The 19,217-nt window shown below is 36.0% G+C and overlaps 1 protein-coding gene across 1 annotated transcript; it reads left to right on the top strand.

Moving 5' to 3' along the window:
- Positions 1–390: 390 nt before the first annotated feature.
- LOC117335030 (hillarin-like) lies at positions 391–8,235 on the top strand. Its single transcript, XM_033894929.1, has 10 exons — positions 391–872; positions 1,481–1,564; positions 2,031–2,144; positions 2,390–2,613; positions 3,076–3,244; positions 3,647–4,615; positions 5,097–5,262; positions 5,892–6,172; positions 6,406–6,593; positions 7,497–8,235. The coding sequence occupies exons 2-10, from the start codon at positions 1,508–1,510 to the stop codon at positions 7,624–7,626; spliced, it is 2,298 nt and encodes a 765-aa protein (XP_033750820.1). The 5' UTR covers positions 391–872; positions 1,481–1,507; the 3' UTR covers positions 7,627–8,235.
- Positions 8,236–19,217: the final 10,982 nt, after the last annotated feature.

Genomic DNA, 19,217 nt, shown 5'->3' on the forward strand with positions numbered 1-19,217 from the left:
CCTGTATTTCCAATAACAATTAAAGCACATTTAGCACAAAGTAATTACCCAAACTATTTAAAAGCAATGGACCAAAGTTTACATATAGCCATCCAACATATCCGATATCCCAGCTGTGAGTATTTTTTTGAGGACTAAATGGGACGTATTCTGAGGATCACAACTTACACGAATTATCCATGCAGAATATTAACGTAACAGTGTTACAATTTTGGAAGAACTGGTTATAGACATATCTTATAAGATAAAACACATTTACCGTTCTTACTCGACAATAGGGATCGATACTGTAATATTTTCCCTTTTATCCAATATACATATGTACCTGAGGGTGGTTAGAGTTTATTTACGCAGTCAATACACAGCCACATTATACCATGTTTCATATACACAAAACAGCGAGATTAAACTGAATCACAGTTTCAGCTTTCTTTGACATGCGCAGACGGACTCCTATTATCGAGTATTTGTGTATTGATAACATTGAGGACTGATTTTCGTTTACGTATAACCCCCGTACATATAACACTTGCCTATCTATAACGATACACACAGGCATCCACCGCCCCTGACAACCCTTATCTCATTGCTACACTTACTAATTTCTGGCTACCCGAATAATAAAAGACAACGTTTATTTAATTTTCATAATTCACGCGAACAAAGAGGACATTTTGTGTGGTTATGAGGTAAATCCTTAGCGTCACATTTAAAGTGGGTTCTGACAGGTACGGAGTCGGCGTTTTAACACTCAGACCGTTGTTGCACAGGTGAAACTTTGTGCGAGATCTAATTTAGCAATGAGCACAGGTACAACGGCAGCTTCAGGTGTCGAGGACAGAAACTTCCAGTAACTGTAAATAATGAAAACGGTAAGTTAGCTCTTATTTCTGGTAGATTGTAATTAAAACTGTGAATGTTTCAAATAACCCCTTAATGTAGTCCTGATATGTTTCTGCTTTGTGATATTATAATTATTCTGAATATTTTGCGTAATTTGGATTGATCGCTAAATCATAACAATACATTGTGACGTTGTTTACTGCTGTTTAAATTGACATGACTAAATCGCTTTGTTCCATATCAGTTATAAAGTCATTCATCGCGTCACTTTTTAAATGTCGCCAATTTTCTCAAGTATGTACTATATAGAGATGTAAATATTACGTAACAATGGATATACAAGGTGTACAACAGTGTACGGTTACTGTTGAGCGTTCTTGTTAATAAGTGCAGGGAGGTACCAAAACTCATTATGTTCCAAATGTCAGATTTACCACGGAGGAAGACTTAAGTACAAAAAAAGGAATTAAACAAATAGATGAATAATCGCTATCACTATTTATTTACAATTTTGAACGAAGTTCTTTTTAAGTAAATATGATGCAGGTTAAACTGTAAATATGATCATTTGAAATCATTTTTAGCCGAGTACCAATGTTACATGTGTTAACAATGCACAATTTCTATTATCATCCAGTAACCAAGCAGGTAGCGTCAGGACAAGATGGGGTCCGGAAAATCCAAACCCAAGGTCAAGGTCAGGCCAGCCACGCCGGACTACGTAAGCATACAGTTCTATGCGTATTCGTACATGTCTATACGAAATAATATATTACGAAGCCCTACATGATATTACATAATACTATCTATATATACACATAGTATAGGACTCAATATCTTACAATACACTATGAACAAGAACATCTTGTACATCGAGGGCAGCAATCACAAACAATTAGTTCAAATCGTGGGTGTATATAGCTTGATACGATAATAAACCTAGAGGCTTTGTTTTCACATCTCCTTTATCAGTTTCAGAACGAGCCATCATCTGAACGTAGATTTTCATGGCGGATGTTTCCGATGAAACAGAAGATGTCTCCATTTAACATTGCTTTAACCATTGTTAAATCTTTTTTCAGATTTTACCAACATTTTGTCGATTCTGAGTAAAAGTTACATATCGGTGTCTCTTGTTCGTTTTTATGATATATTTTGTATTTGTCCTTCGTTGCATGTATGCACAGAAAAAGGTTCCGTCCATCCTGAGCGAGTATCCTCCTCCTAAGATTCCTATTTCACATAGGAGGGACATCGTTAAACCCGAACGCCTCAAGAAGGTTTCCAGGACTGCCTTAATGGTAAACATCAACAACGGATCTACCGCGAATTACAATAAAACTTATATAGCGAATGGAGGTATCAAATATTACATTAAAGAGAACTGAACAAGTGAAATGATTACATTTTTTAAATCAGAGGACTCTTACCCTTCCGGAACAACTTACCTTGTACTTTTTTAGGGTCTGCATGTAAATCTATTTTGTTCGTATTTTGCCGTTATTCTCTGTTGCTTTTGAGGTATATTTGATATTTTTTCATGTAGGTACCAGTTGACTCGATGGCAGAGAGCTATGATGAGTTTCTGAGCCAGCTGACACGGGCAGCACTGGATGACGTAGAGAAGGTTTGGTCTATCTACATCTGGCTTGGAAGTATGACGTCAGAACTAGTCTCCAGCCAAGGCGGGTCCAGCACACCAATGGGCTACCTCCGGATGGTCAACGACAGAAAAGGAGACATGACAACATTCTTCACCCTTCTTTGTCGGTATGACAAACAAACAATGCCTTTTGTATGAATTTAGTAACTGATAAAGTATATGCCGAAAACGAATCTAAAATTGTTTCATACAGCTGTCACTTTAGGACTAAAGAAGGAGGACCATAAGTTGGAAAATCCAGCAGAAAACTTAAGAAAATCAAATTTGGACCGAAACAGATATAGCATAAATAACGAGAGATGCTCTAAACATGTAATTTACTCAGTTTGGTAAATTTCGGATATATGTATTTTAACAAAATATTAATAGCCTATTGAGAATATAGGCTTGGATATCTGGGTCGTCTTTGAAGAAATGCAACAGTTAGGTGAATATCATCTTCATTTTGATAGATATTGGCATATTTTGTACTCTTCCACTCATTCAGAGAAACATGCTCTGTCGACACATATCTATTTAAAGTGACAATTTACAACATGACAAAAATATGTCTTCATTGTCTTTCACAGTCATTGCGGTATACCGTGTGTGATGCTGCATGGAGTTACCCGGATGGAAGCAGCCGGTCAGATAGACGCAACCAATACAGAGGACATGAAAGACAAATGGGCAGCTGTCTTTCTGCAGGACAGCTGGAGGTTAATTCATGTGACTAGGGCGAGAGACCCGAGTGTCAAGGTCAGCATCAAAACTTATCTTTCTTATCTTTCTGTTTTATGCTCTTTATTGCCACATTACGTTTAAACCAAATTGATTCTTATTATCCGTACGTTTTAAGTTGTTCATAATTGAAATAGTGCCCGGTGTTTAATCAAAGTTTCAAATTATACAAGACGAACAAAGTTACAACATGATTGACTGAATGCTTCATTTACAGTTTCGTCCTCTAGATTCGTCTGCTATGCTGTAGAGTAAACCAATCTAAAAGGGAAGATAGAAATATAAAAATATATCTTAACAAAATTCAATGTTAGTTTGAAAAACGAAAGACGTATTGACTCCCAAAACTGAATAAATAGGGTTAAATTTTGTTTTTCGAAAAGTTTATCTTTGGCATTTAAAACAGATTGAATTTTATAGGTGAAGAACCACTTCTTCCTGACGGAACCGGATGAGTTCATTTTCACCTGTTTACCAGACATTCCCGAATGGCAACTACTTTCGAAGCCCTTAACAGCCACCGAGTTTCTCAATCAACCATTTTGTTCCCCGGAAATGCTCAGTAATGGTATCCGGATAGTGAACCCTAAAACGGGCCGAATCCGAACTAAATCCGGTAAAGCTTTCATAGAGATATCGGCCCCACGGGAGATAGGACAAAATCTTGCGGTAAGCTTCGTATTAAGGGGACTGAGGGCGATAGAGGCTGAGTCATGTGTGAACGGGTTCGCAAAGGTCAAAAGCAACAGCGATCGGGATATTTATGACGATGACGATGAGCTGGACGTTAGTCCATCGTTCACGACAGAGTTCCCTCCCCTGTTAGAACGATACGTGTATCAGACGACAAAGAATAACCATGTATTTTTTGACATCGTACTTCCTGTTCCGGGCATCTACCAGTTTGATGTTCACGGAGATCTCCTCGACAATGTGGACGACTTTGCTGACATGCCTGTAATGTGTCAGTTTAGACTGATCTCTGGGAATGCTCCATTTCCCGGACAACTCGACCCTCTACCAATTGCCCCTTCCTTAGGTTGGGGGCCTACACCTTACCTGTTAAAGCTTGGAATGAAAACTATTAGTCACAAAGGAGGCCATATTTATATCAATCCGGAGGATGTTATCACTATAAAGTTTGAAACGTTGGACGACTATCAGTTCAAAGTGGAACTCCATCATGACCTTGTTACCAGAGATCACTTAGAGGATCACGTGAGCCATGACGTTGAAAACGGAGTGTTGTCTATAACGTTGTCTGTTCCGGCAGAAGGACAATATGCCCTGCTTGTATATGCCAAAAGTGAGGACGGTTCTCTGGAGGATTATGAGAACGTATGCAACTACCTAGTTCTGTGTAGCAGACAAGCGTCAACCGAGACAGAGGTTAGTTAATGACAATTATTGGTCCTTCTTTTTCATCAGTTTACACTCGTAATTACAAGATAAGAATTATCAAAATCTCGTTTGTATGATATGTATTTATAGATAGGTAGGTGACGATAATCACTTATCCATGATACTGATACAAACCATTGGAAGTCAAAGAACTCACGTAATCATGGTACAAGAAAGTAGATAATGAATTGATAACAGAATCTGTTTTCAGTTTGTATACTAGCCCTCGTTACTAAAGAACATGTGCCGGGTGCCAAAATCAATGAAAGGTATCAAATGACTGATTGTCTTCCTCGAACTCGTTATTGATGCTAAGGACTTATTTAAAACTAGAAGGCGACAGAGAAAAGTCATAATATTTTATGATTTAGAGGGAACGACTAGAGTAGAATTATTATATCGCTGTATTTTATGTTTAAGAGGGAACGGTTAGAGTAGAATAATTATATCGCTGTATTTTATGTTTTAGAGATATCCTAAACGGGTGTTGAGAGAGCGACTAGAACAGCATACAGAATCAGGAACATATGACGAACTATGGGCCGCCCTTGAAGATTTCCAGTTCCACAATGTTGAGGACAGAGGGGAAGTTGACCGGGCTAACCAAAAACTCCACTACTTCAAACTCAGGAAAGGTATCTGGACACTCTATAACATCTCTAGAATTGTTTTATACGTTTAGGTTGCAGATTTGTTAGCAGGTCGTATTGACATATTGTACGAGACTCGAATATCTGGAAAGTATTAACACTTCTGTTTTTTCAGAAGTCTTAGAATGATTTGATAACAAACATCTACTCCGTTATTTAAACAAAACATTCACTCATTTGAACATAACGGAAATCGACGCCATTATTCAAGCAAAACATTCACTCATTTGAACTTAGCGGAAACCAAGACACTATATCTGCTTTTTATCTGTTTCTGATATGTTGTGGCAATATTATAGACCAAAGAATGCCTGTCAACTGTCAAAAACATATTCAGACAGAAGGAGTTTTCACCACAGATACTGTACTTGTGTGTAGCTATAGTAGTGTTAGACTGTGTACAAGTGACATTTTAGATGCAATACCAGATATATGTGCACAGAGACACCCATAACATGTACAATTGTGTATAAGACCATGTTGGTGACAAAACACTTTCCTCCTCAGTTGAAGTGCGGCGAGGCAAAATTTCCCATCTGCCATCTTAAGAAACACGTTCCAAATATACAATCATCTGTTATCTGAATTCTACTTGTTTGCGTTACTTTATCTAGGATTACTGGATACGCTGAAGCGACGGAACCTGTTCGTCCTGAAAGAGAGCATACGACAAGCCAGAAACTCTAAATTCGAGTCGGAGCTACAGCCAGAAATACAAAAGGCTGAAGACTACCTTTGTCGGCTTCAGAGGCTGGCTGGGTACCTTCACCCGATAGAAAAGCTGGAGTCGAAAGTGATTTTCGAGATTCGTAGCTACAGGAACCCCAAACCTGTCATACAGGACGTACTTACAGCTGTGTATTTGATGTTCGGGGAGCCAATAGAGTACTTAGAGGTACCTGTCGGCATCGTCACGAAAACATAGCTTAAACATTATTTAGATGATAGCTAACAAGAAAGAATACACAGTCAAATATTTGTAGTTCAGAATATATGTTAAATGTTGAAAATATAATAAGTTGTCAAGGGAGATAACTCACACATTATATACAATGTACAAAGCAATATGCAACCTTAAGCGATCAATGTCCTCGCATTGACATTTATGTTCTATGTTCCCTTACACAGAAGTGGGGATACATCCAGGTACTGATGGCTCAGAGCGGCAAGGACAGCCTACAGAAGAAAATAGCAAATCTTGATCCTGATGACGTCACCATGTCGAGTGTGAAGGACGCAGAGGAGGTACTTAAACCCTATGATCTCCGTGCGGTGAGGGAAGCTAGTCCAGGGACCTGCGGCCCTGTACTGTTTGGGTAAGTACAGAATAATGCCAGTGTACAATTGTTGACTTTGGATGAGGTTAACAGTAGGATTTAGCAATCCGAAAACTCTGATAATCAGATTCTAAGGTAACCATGTCCTAAGTGTTCTATCCCTGATTTGTGCAGCTTGAGTTTCACGCACTGTTTAGCTAAAGTTGTCACAATATGCAGCCAGATATAAACACGACAACAAGTGTGTGCAAAAGCTACAATAGAGGCGGGCGGAAGGGGGTTAATTATGACTAATTATGAAATATCATTTAATAGGCTATGTGTTTTGTCTTGATGTCTTGAGTGATAGATGGGTTCTGAAAGTCACATGTGGTTTTATTTTTGCTGTCACGAGGCAACTCGTGTTTACTACACGTGCATTATTGTGCGATGAACATTGCATTTTGTCAATACCTGTAGCACGTCCCGACCAATCAGAAAATAGTAAAAATCACATCAAATATCAATGTAAATTTGATTAGGGCATTGGCATTTCTACAAGTTATGTGAAAAAAGAGATAAGGCCTTTTCTAATTATCCTTACTATTTTCAGAAGTGACGTAAACGATTTCATCATTCACATGTTCATAGTCACTATCAAAACTATTAATATTTCAATTTCTAATGTTTTAATATTTTCTTTCATGCTTTTGGACATTCTTTACAATCAATCTTAAGCTTCGTCCATAATAGATAGAAATCATTTTGACGATATAACTAGATCAATGTATTAAACAACTCCTATGTAAGGTGGATCAAACACTTTCAGATGTATACATGTACTTAGTTCCTCTTCCGGTCTCTGATCATATCCTCATTTTTTGTCTCCTGTATGGTTGTTTACATGATCCATTTCGAACTTACATCAACTGGTTGATATTAGTCTCTAGTTTACTCTTGTAGGTACAAAACATTTGTAAGGAAAAGAGGAACCCTACCCCACGTGACTCCGTCACAAAAGACAGCACTAACACTAGAAAGAGCATTGATAGCTTCCGTAAAGCCGCGATTCCAATGGAAAATTCCCATCTGAAGCGCATGAGACGGGAACACCTTCCTAACGTGGCAGGAAGGCGGGCCTGATTACGTCATCAGAGACAAGGGCGAGGGTTGTAACAGAATTGTATAAAATGTATAAAAATGCATTAACATCTGTATATGTATTCATCAACTACGTTAGGTTACATTAAGTTCGATATACTAACTATACTGATATCCATGACTTCGGATACACAGACAATACTACATTGCATGTAGTAGTGTTATCAGGATGATAGAACAATAAGTTTGTAGAACTATCTGTGCTTAGACATAGCATATCTCGATTTATTTTAATTCACACATTGATATAAATCTACATTTCACCTTTTGCTTTCCTGGACTTTTGTTGATATCTACCTCCACCAGGAGAGACAGATCCATTGTAACTCTGATAGACATAGGCAGGTGTGTTCTGAGGGGGTTGGTTTGTATTCTATTTTAATCGTTAAATAATCTCATCTACGTAATCTGACTCGTTGTTTGAAATACGGAATCGTCACATCTTAAGACAATGAAACTTGATATTATGTTATGCGATCAATTATTCTCGTTTGAAATATGTACCCTATTTATAAACTGTTCATTAAAAAATGAAATGAGACTTGTGGTTTTTCTTTCGTATCGGAGGAATATCTATCTTGGTCACAATAATTATCTTATTGCATTGTTTAATCACGCGTAGCCAAAACAATGAAGACAAATTTCAAATCTGGTACTCGAAATAAAACGTTATTCAGTTCTATTCGAATGAAGTTCCCTGTTTACTAGTGTAATTTTATGATATAACGTGTCTAACTGTTTGTATTGGACAGTACACGCGATCTAAGGGCGGTATTAACATCTCGTTATTGAGGTTGTCTGGTACGGGTAACATTATACGTTAATTTTCGTCACGCATGGGTGATTATTTAATAGTACCACAGTCTACATTACATATCAAGGAATTTGATATATCCCAGCCTTGCGTTACGGCCTGTACTTATCACAGGACGATTTTATATATGATACAGATAACAATCAAATATTGATACATTGTTGATAGACTTGATGTATGTGTTCGCGTGAGGATAGTAAGTTTACCACAATGTTGGGTGATTTTCTACTGCTCTGAAGATTAGTACCAGTATATGTTTGGTAACGTTTTGATTGTATTTAATTATCAATATATTATTTTCACCAGTTATGATTGGAATCCCGCTAAACGCACGATGACATTTACAACGATGTTTCTCTATATCTGTAGATGAGCGGCCTAGCCATAAATGTCAAATAAAACTTTCATGATGTTCAAATGTTACGCGTTATGAATTTTCCGACATTGCAGAATGTACAGATTTACTATATGAATCGCTGATATTTTGTAACCTGTTGTGATAGAGAAAGGGGTGTTAATCACCATATACTTAATTACAAGAGGTTAAGACAGAAATAATTTCTTCTCCTCCGAAGTCGTAACAAACTAATAACGACATGCGACCAAGACAAACGTGGGTAAGGTATGGACAAATATAGATTTGACACGGAGACCATTGAAAAGTACAAGACCAGGTGTTCCGGGAGAGTAAGAATCTTCAGTTTCATCGACGACACCCCTGTCATACAAATCTAGGTCACGACGACACCCCTGTCATACAAATCTAGGTCACGACGACGCCCCTGTCATACAAATCTAGGTCACGACGACACCCCTGTCATACAAATCTAGGTCACGACGACACCCCTGTCATACAAATCTAGGTCACGACGACACCCTTGTCATACAAATCTAGGTCACGACGACACCCCTGTCATACAAATCTAGGTCACGACGACACCCCTGTCATACAAATCTAGGTCACGACGACAGCCCTGTCATACAAATCATGGTGATATCCGGACCAAGGCATATCCCTAAAATGAGAACTAGGGCGATGACAACGTAAACCATCAGGTATATTAACAAGATGACTTCATGTCGCATAAAGAAATAGTTTATTTCCAATGATTCCATGTTGTCGACCATGAAACTTTCCTTGATCTTAATCAACATGTATTGTTCAAAACCCTGTGTTGTTAGTTTTTCCAAAAGCAGACGACATCTGTCGCGTAAATCGTGGGGTTTGAATACCGATTCAATCTTTACAAAATGGAGTAATTCACAAAAAAAGGTATTTTCACAATTCTACTTCTACAGAGGTATTAAGTAATAAACCTTCTATTCACTTTCAAAACGTGTATAATTGAAAATAGCTACCATTGCTTTTTGCAGAAATAACTAAGCTACCAGTTAATGATAAGAATGATTATTTCGATCCATTAATTAAAAACGAAAAGTGGACATCACTTTAGATCCATTTGGACGTGAAGAGCAGCAGTGCACTACAATATATTAAACGGCTAACATGATATTCGAGAGTTTTAGTTTCAAGTGTTCTTTTCCAAATTTTCTGCCTATATCAAGATGTCGAGAATAAAACTATAGTTATATAATTTTATATATTCAATGGCATATTCCAACAAAACATATATATTATGCAGACCGAAATGATCAGATAGCACCAAGAGTCATTTGTAATATTCAATTTATATTATGGTAACCATCATTGAGGTAATACTAAATTGTTTTAATGTTTGGAAACCTTGATCATACGATATACATGTATAATGATTTATGTTTTCAATATATATAAGTCCAGCATTAATACTTAAGTGTGGTAGTGTGTGATTAAATGATAAACATTTGGTTGAACCTATCTCTGATGGAAGGGTTATAGGGTGTATGTTAAATACATATGTATTTACGCCATTGTTTGCTCATTGTTAACAGTCAGCGAGCGCGTATAATTGAATATCGGACAAATCAAAGTACTATTGTTTCCGGACGATTAAGTATTGCGGCCTAACAACATTCCCAGTGTAAAAATCTGTTCTAAACGGTGACAACGGAATACCACCATGGATATAGATACAGACGGATTTAATTGTCGCTAGACAGGGTACGTATACAATATTTACATAAGTAAAGTTATAGCTTGTCACACGGAAACATGAAAGTTTCATAGTTACACGATATTCAAGGACAGATGTCGAAACGACAGTCATATTTGGTGATGATCCAAACATGTCAGAAACAAAGAATGTAAAATGTTATGGTTTTATATTAGTGTGTTTTCCGTTAATTTAGAATACCCACATTTAACGAACCTCCAATAGTTAACCTGAATCAATCATATCGTCTGCATCCTTTGAATAAAGGGAACTTTATATAAAATTTTCATAAAACGCGTATCACTATAACTTTTGTTTACATATACACAGTGTAGTAACTTTGTCGTTACAAAGATATTTGTGTATATATATTGTTAGCAAACAAGTCATCGTTGATACATTTTCGATAATTGAGTTTGAAAAGAAATATAAAGTGGAAATTATGTCCAGGTTTTCTCTACAAAACGACATATAAATATATATCGGGTTGCTTGGTTATTTGTAAGGGAAAAGTAAAATCAATTCAATCCCCTTTATGTTACACTTAGAATTGGATGTATTTTAATATCATCATATTTATTACGATTTTCGCAGCAATGACGTCATTTCCTACCTATATTTAGCTTTTCCGGCAAATTGCCATCCAAATATTTTCATCGATGTAAACATATATATATGGTATTAGTCATCGATCCAGGTTCAAAAAGTAATCAAAAAAGGAATATATCAAAGTAACAATACAGTAAAGGTAACAATGAAATAAAGACAACATCACAGGTAACAGCAGTGCAAGGTATGGTTGGCGATGGCTGATTCATATAGATTTTATTTTACAACAATTGCAAAACAAGTTATTTCAACTTAAAGTAATAACTCTGTCCGGATGGAAAGCGTGTGATTGGTCCTACTGTGGGACAAAACAGGAGAACCTGGATAAAAATCCACGTGCTCTAGCAGGCTACACAATATCTATTTACGCCAGGGAACCCAACCATGGTTGCCTAGGTAAAATGCGAGACTATGCCACCCGAGCACATTTATGGTTTGCACTGTACATGCTAAATCAAGAAATAAAACATGTTTACGATGTTTGTATCTAAGCCTCACTCTTTAAAAGGTATTGAATGTCATTAAACTTTGTTTTATGCAATATCGTAACATAAGTATTTGCTTTACTTTCGCTCTGAAGTAATTTTTCCTGGGATTTGACCCGTATTGCGGGTGTGGTCGATAAAGCAGAAGACGCTTACCCTTCCGGAACACCTGGTATTATTCTCCTTGTACTTTGTCAGGCGTCTATATATAAATCTATAGTTTTGTTCACATTTTGCCCTCGTTATATTGATTTTGAGGTGTCTCTATTGTTCCGTTTTTATGACGGTACTTTTTGTTGTCTTATAATAACAACAATGGTCACATTTACAAGAAAAAATAACCATACATATATTTTCATATAATGTAGTGCCAGGGTATAACTCTCAAAGAGGAGTGTACAAACCATTCGAAAAGTAAAAGTGATTTCCCTCAAAGTCAATGTATGGATACATATGGATATATTATGGCATGACAATTGTAACTGACCGGAAACATGCTAAAACACAACTATATAAAGGTTGTACAACCATATGAAGGAAGAATATCATAAACTGTATGTATAGTCGATTCGATACCGAAATATCCTTGGCCCAAGGCGTAAGGATTTTGTCGAAAAGAAGCGACTGAATTTTGGTTCCTCATTTTTGATTGTTCTCGATATATCCGTTATTGTTAAGTGTTGGTATATTAAAGTAATTAAATAGTACTTAATATTCCCTAACTGAAGTTCAGCATTGGACCCGAAACATAAGAAAGCATAGCTGGACCATTCCTCTGCGATGTCATACCATGGTGATTTCAGAGAAATTTCGCTAACTGCGTCCATCTGGCAAAGTTCAAGTATATCAGTCCGTCTATGAATCACATTGCTGTGTTGATAGAAGCTAAAACAACAACAAAAACTAAAATACTATCACAGAAATAACGGAGAAAAGTTAATTTGTATTATATGAACCCTATAGTATAATTTCTATTGCCCTCATCATGTTCAGGACAGATACAACAAGATGTTGACCATGGTAAATGTAGAAGCGATTCTATATAATGTTCACAGTTTTTAGGATTGATGAGGAACTTCGAAAATAAATGTAACGGATTGAGTTGAAAAATGGGGCTACATTGCTTATATGAGGTACCCGCGAGTATTTGATATTCTACAGTATATTATGTCTCATTCTCTTTATTACTGTATATCCTTTATATGACATTCAAGTCAGTAAAAGCATGCCTGGATTTTGTTTGACAGTATCTGCTACCGGCTATGAAATAGTACAACATTTTATTAAGTTGGTTATAAACCCAGCGATATAGCCCCCTAATAAAAAGGTCCGATACCATCGGTAAAAGGTCATGGACTCCCCAGGTCAAGATTCAATAGATACAGGCTTTGATCAGTGACCTGATAGGCTTATATTTGTAATGTGTTTTTATCGTGGATATATTCAAATGTAAAAAAACCTATTGAGGGATTCTTTTGATTTAATATGTGTATTAGTCCTTGGCATTCTGAAGCTATGTTGATGTTTTATTTCGTTCAGGTAACGATTGTAGCCAAGTCGAATACATAGACGTTTTTGCACTATTGCTTTGAATGTATGTCAGCCATGAAATATAGAGCAATTATAAAGTGGCTGGCCGCATTCTGAAGGTACCCTTTTACGTGTAATGTATAAACCAACATCTAGGTTATTGTTCCCTATTGTATAACACGTGATACGTGCATTAAATATTATACAATCCTATACAACTTGTTGAGGACTTATTTAATCCATACATCAAATTTACAATAGTGTGAAATGATTGAACACATATCTAACATTAACTTTACTTAATTGTCGTTAATTGCATAACAAGTTATAGCAATATGTAATATCAAAGATGGTCGGCCAAGATGACGACATTATACAGATACATTATATCTAATTACATGAAGAATACGAAATGTTAATTCATAATTTCAATAAATTAACTGTACTATTGGTTTACTATAATAAGTAATTGCTCAAATATCCAGATAAGAGATAGCCTCTAGCTTGCTGAGCTTTAAACAACACATTTAAACCTGATTATGTGATGTATCTTACTATACCTTTATTAGACTTGTTATCACATGTAACAGCAAATCACTGTCGGGTTTCTTTAAATACTTGTATAATACTATAAAAATGTAAAGACTAAGGCATCTTAGCAATGTCATTTATAAATGATACCGTTAGTAATAATATCTACATGCAAGTTAGGTTATTACCATTGTTTCAATGGGACTCGGTGGCGTAGATAATAGAGCGCTCGTCTTTCACAGCCAGGGATTCATATCCGGAATGATCAAGATAAGTAGTCTAATGACTTTTCAGTTAAGTCAGGAAACATGTATAGATATATACCAAATCATTATTTAAAAACAATGTTTGAAAACCCAAAAAATACTGACTTAATTTTGATGGATTAAACGAGGACAAGATATTACCAAACACATATATTTGCATGGAGACTCAGGATGAGAATAAGACTAGAAGTCCCGGAGGAGTAAACGTCTTCTGCTTCGTCGAGGATACCCGCTATACACATCTAGGTCAAATACGGGTTAAGTCACAACCTGTAATGGAAGTTATGGTGGTGGCAACTGAACTCTTGGTATGGCAACAACAATCAAACACGTCTGACGTGATATTACATAAGGGAATTAATACTCCGAATGAGATCATAATGTTGATCATAAAACGTTCCCATGGTCTTCATCAAGCTGTGTCTCTCGAAACCTTATGTTGATTATTTCTCCGTCGGTAGTAACATCTGTCACTGAAATCGTGATAATGATAATTACTCTTATCACACAGCTTAGTTATGATCATCACACTTATCACACAGCTTAGCTATGATCATCACACTTATCATACAGTTTAGTTATGATCATCACACTTATCATACAGTTTAGTTATGATCATCACGCTTATCATACAGTTTAGTTATGATAATTACTCTTATCATACAGTTTCGTTATGATCATCACACTTATCATAAAAAGCTGATGTTGGAGAGTCTGAGGTGTGCTTGATGTCCAATTCTACGGTAATCTCCGATCGACATGGCCAATAAATTTTTGTTATCCAAAGCTAACACATCATCATTATTCCTATACGAGAAATTGTCGGACTGTGCAAGGCCAAACTCTTCAATATGAAAATAAGATAAAATTGAGAACAGAAATGAGCACAGTTTGTTCCCATTGTTGTTATAGTCTGCTTGAAAATCTTGTCACCGAGCTCACAAAGATGTTGATTAGAAATATATGAGCCCTTTATTGTATATTTAATGAAATATGTTTCCGTATAGTTCACAACTATGTACTTCCTTAGTATATCGTCGTTCGCCATTCTTGGAAAAGAAAACTCTGATTACATGACAACGAAATCGTTCCTCAAGTTTGAAATGGGGAATGGTAAAGTAAAGAGTAGAAACATCAAACGTTTTGGAAGAAACCTAAGGAGGAAGTGTTCAGGACTGATCAAATGATCTTAAAAGTCAAAATCCATATTCCAATACGGTAATTCCATTTCTGGAGTAAACAGTTTCCCGATAGCGATTCAACCCCCACTTAATTGTACCAAGAACAGTTAAACAACTACTCGAGCCAGCAATAAAACGTGTATAAGGTTTCGTCTCATAATCCCATACAAACGAGGTTAATTTGCATCATTCTGAAATATTTCAATACTGAAGAACATTAAGACATTATGTCATTTATAGAAAAACGGACAATGCGTAGGGAGGTTAACATGGTTGTCAAGCAAGCCAAGTTATTTTTTGTAAACAAGAAAAATATTAGTTTAGATACTTTTGTAAATTTTTAATGTGGTTTTGAGATTGGTATCAAGATTGCGTTTTGTTTTTATTTTGGATTTCAAACTGGCGATTCTGTTAAGAATTATGAGCCAAATAGATTAGCATATCTAGCGTTTGAAAAAAATGCGAAGATCTCCTTTATGTCATGTCCAACTTGACAGTAGATATAGTAAGAAGTAAAAAAAATAATATAGTGGAGCAGTTGCTTGGAATTCAACTGTTACAGTTTTTTTTTGTATTTGAAAAAATAATGGTAGTAGGAGGTTTTGAATAGCTTTAGATAATTAACTAAAATGTTGTAATAAAAAGGAAGATTGTCGTTTCTCCGTTCAAGACTTTGAATAAAAAGGAGGACAAGTTTCATAATGGCGATGCAGTCTTACATTTTACGCTTATATATTTTACCAGATAATAGCATTCCTGTTACTCAGAGTATACTGGGTGGTACCTACTTGGATATCAGAGTATATTATTAGCTGCATAGAGACAAATCATCACTTTTTTAGATATTGACCTAGCATTGTTGATTAATGACACGGACAAAATAGAATATCATTTTGTAGATGAACTTTATTGTTGGATTTGAAATCAACAGATGAACAAATTGACTGGTCCTCCTATACCATGATGTGATGCGTGATATATCCTGAAACGATGGGAAGTGGTCCATCAAAGAAAGAGCCCGCTGTGGTGGCGGAGACAGAGGAGGTGAAACCTATCAACCCGGTCATCCTCAAACTGACCATGAGGGTACGTCTGAACAACAACAACAACAACAACAACAACAACAACAACCTATCATATTTGTATAATTCTGATCAAATCAATAAACAATGTAATTATCGTTCGGCATAATGACTTAATCAGTATAGTTGCGGCTACAAAATATTAAATTTATTATGTTATCTTACAGACTATGGACAGAGTCAAACGAATAAAGCTTATTAACAAAGCTGTGAACGCTGACATGAGCAAGATGCCACCCGTAGAGCCGACCAAAGTCAGGAAAAAGGAATTTTTTTCTCCACGCACAATGCAGAATGTCTATAAGCGTGTCTTTTCGGTAGGTGTCCAAGATCAATGTTATAATAATAAGTAATAATATAAGTACAACGAGAAATTTGCCTACACATTATTTATATGCTGCATTAGCCAATATTACTATATATTTAGCTCTCTTTGATGTATGGTTCCATTGTAATATTTTGTATTTTTTCACTTTGTTTGTTGTATTATAGTCATAAGAAAAAACTATACGGGGTATACTTACATTGCTAAAAACACGACTATAAAAAAAGGACTTTTATCTTGTGATAAATAGTGAAAATGGAGTCATGGTATGTCGTCAAACGACGCTTTGTCGTCACGGAATATGTCGTAAAAATCCGCCACATTACTTCCGGCAAATTATTTCTATATCAAATATGGGGTATATATCTTTAGGTAAGCAAAGACGAGTTGATGAGCTACGACAAATTGCTCGAACACTTGACAGGAAAGGCAGGAAGCGTTGTGGAGAAAGTATGGGCCATCTACTTATGGCTGGTCAACTTTGACCCCTCCAGTAGTGATTTTCGGGGTTCATCCGCTGCAGACACACCGCATAAAGATATCAACGACGTCATTTCTGGAAAACTAGACATCCAACTTTTGTTTAATATGATATGCAAGTAAGTTCCTGCCTTTTTATATTGGGAAAACATTGCTATTACTCCATTTGATGCCGTTACTGAAATTTGGATACTGTGAACAATATTAATCGTTTTTTGTTTTTCAGACGGTTTCATTACTTTCATGTTTTCCAGCAATGTCATATTACTTTTGTAAGCTTGAAGCCAAATGAAAAATGAAGCCTTTTCAGACCACCTGATACCACATCAAGAATAATGCAACCTCTTATTTCAAAGAATTTTATGTCTTGAATTATTGATGTAATTTGTAATGTGTACAAGTAATTGAATCCATATACAGACATTCTTTGTGAGAACAATTTCGTTGCAAGGTAGTCCAAAATATTTCAATAACTCGTGGTCAAAAATTGGAATAAACACGCTTGTTACTAGTATGCTTATGCCTTTCCTTGAGAACACATTTTAAAGAAAATTAAACAGGACATTTTTGGGTCATGCTATGTGGAAACACCTTAAGTGGAATATGTATGAATATGTATTAATATATATTACTTTATGAACTTACTTAAAAACTACCCCCGGTTTACTAAAAGAACCTACCTTCAGTTTACTAAAAGAACCTATCATCGGTTTACTAAAAGAACCTATCTTCTGTTTACCAAAAGAACCTACCTTCGGTAAACTAAAAGAACCTACCTTCGGTTTACTAAAAATCAACCTCCAGTTTACTAAAACAACCTACCTTCGATTTACTAAAAATCAACCTCCAGTTTACTAAAACAACATACCTTCGGTTTACTAAAAATCAACCTCCAGTTTACTAAAACAACATACCTTCGGTTTACTAAAAATCAATCCCCAGTTTACTAAAACAACCTACCTTCGGTTTAATGAAAAACTGCCTCCACTTTACTAAAACAACACACCTCCGGTTAACTGAAAATCGACCTCTGGTTTACTAAAACAACATACCGTCGGCTTACTGAAAATCGGCCTCAAGTTTACTAAAACAACATACCTTCGGTTAAATTAAAACCTGCCTCCAGTTTACTAAAACAACCTACCTTCGGTTTAATTAAAAACTGCCTCCACTTTACTAAAACAAAACACCTTCAGGGGCACTCAACTATATCATTATCATAATTTATCAGAGTTTTGGCAGTGTTTTCATGTAAAAATATAAGGGTTGGTTAACAACCAATCTCTCATGAAAATGACCCCAAAAATATTCTAACAATTCTTTTTAACCTACATATTTATATATAGGTCGACGTCCAAAGGCTGGAGCAATGTAACCAAATAATTACAGCCAGCCATTATTATCAGTTAAGCTGGAGCAATGTAACCAAAGAGTTACAGCCAGCCATTATTATAAGTTAAGCTGGAGCAATTTAACCAAAGAGTTACAGCCGGCCATTATTATAGTTAAGCTGGAGCAATGTAACCAAAGAGTTACAGCCAGCCATTTTATAATTAGTAATGCTGGAGTAATGTAACCAAAGAGTTACAGCAAGCCATTATTATAGTTAAGCTGGAGCAATGTAACCAAAGAGTTACAGTCAGCCATTATTATAGTTAAGCTGGAGCAATGTAACCAAAGAGTTACAGCCAGCCATTATTATAAGTAATCCTGGAGCAGTTTAACCTAGAGTTAACTTTACATCCAGTCATTATTATAAATAACGCTGGAGCAATGTAATCAAAGAGTTATAGCCGGCCTTATGTATGCTAGATATATATAGACCTGTAACAAGACTTGCAGCAGTGTTTCTTGGTAGAGCTGGAGCAATGTAACAAGAGTTACAGCCAGTTCTACAGACATCTATAGCTGAGTCTTGCCCCATGTACCAAATTTATTTTATGTGTTTATTGTATACGTAATATAATCTTGATTTTTAGTGTCCATATATAATTGTAGTATTTTTTATGTATGGGCATGTTTATTATATATAAATAAATATGGTAACTATCGACTGTTATTTGTTCTATCTAAACTTCAGTTTACTGAAAATCGACCTCTGGTTTACTAAAACAAAATACCTTCGGT

Source organism: Pecten maximus, chromosome 9, assembly GCF_902652985.1.
Source record: "Pecten maximus chromosome 9, xPecMax1.1, whole genome shotgun sequence".
NCBI classification, from domain to species: Eukaryota; Metazoa; Mollusca; class Bivalvia; order Pectinida; family Pectinidae; genus Pecten; species Pecten maximus.

Coding starts and splice junctions, on each gene's coding strand:
- LOC117335030 (XM_033894929.1), top strand. CDS start 1,508: ATGGGGTCCGGAAAATCCAAACCCAAGGTCAAGGTCAGGCCAGCCACG. Junction 3,245..3,646: donor CGAGAGACCCGAGTGTCAAG/GTCAGCATCAAA, acceptor TGAATTTTATAG/GTGAAGAACCACTTCTTCCT. Junction 6,173..6,405: donor AGCCAATAGAGTACTTAGAG/GTACCTGTCGGC, acceptor TCCCTTACACAG/AAGTGGGGATACATCCAGGT.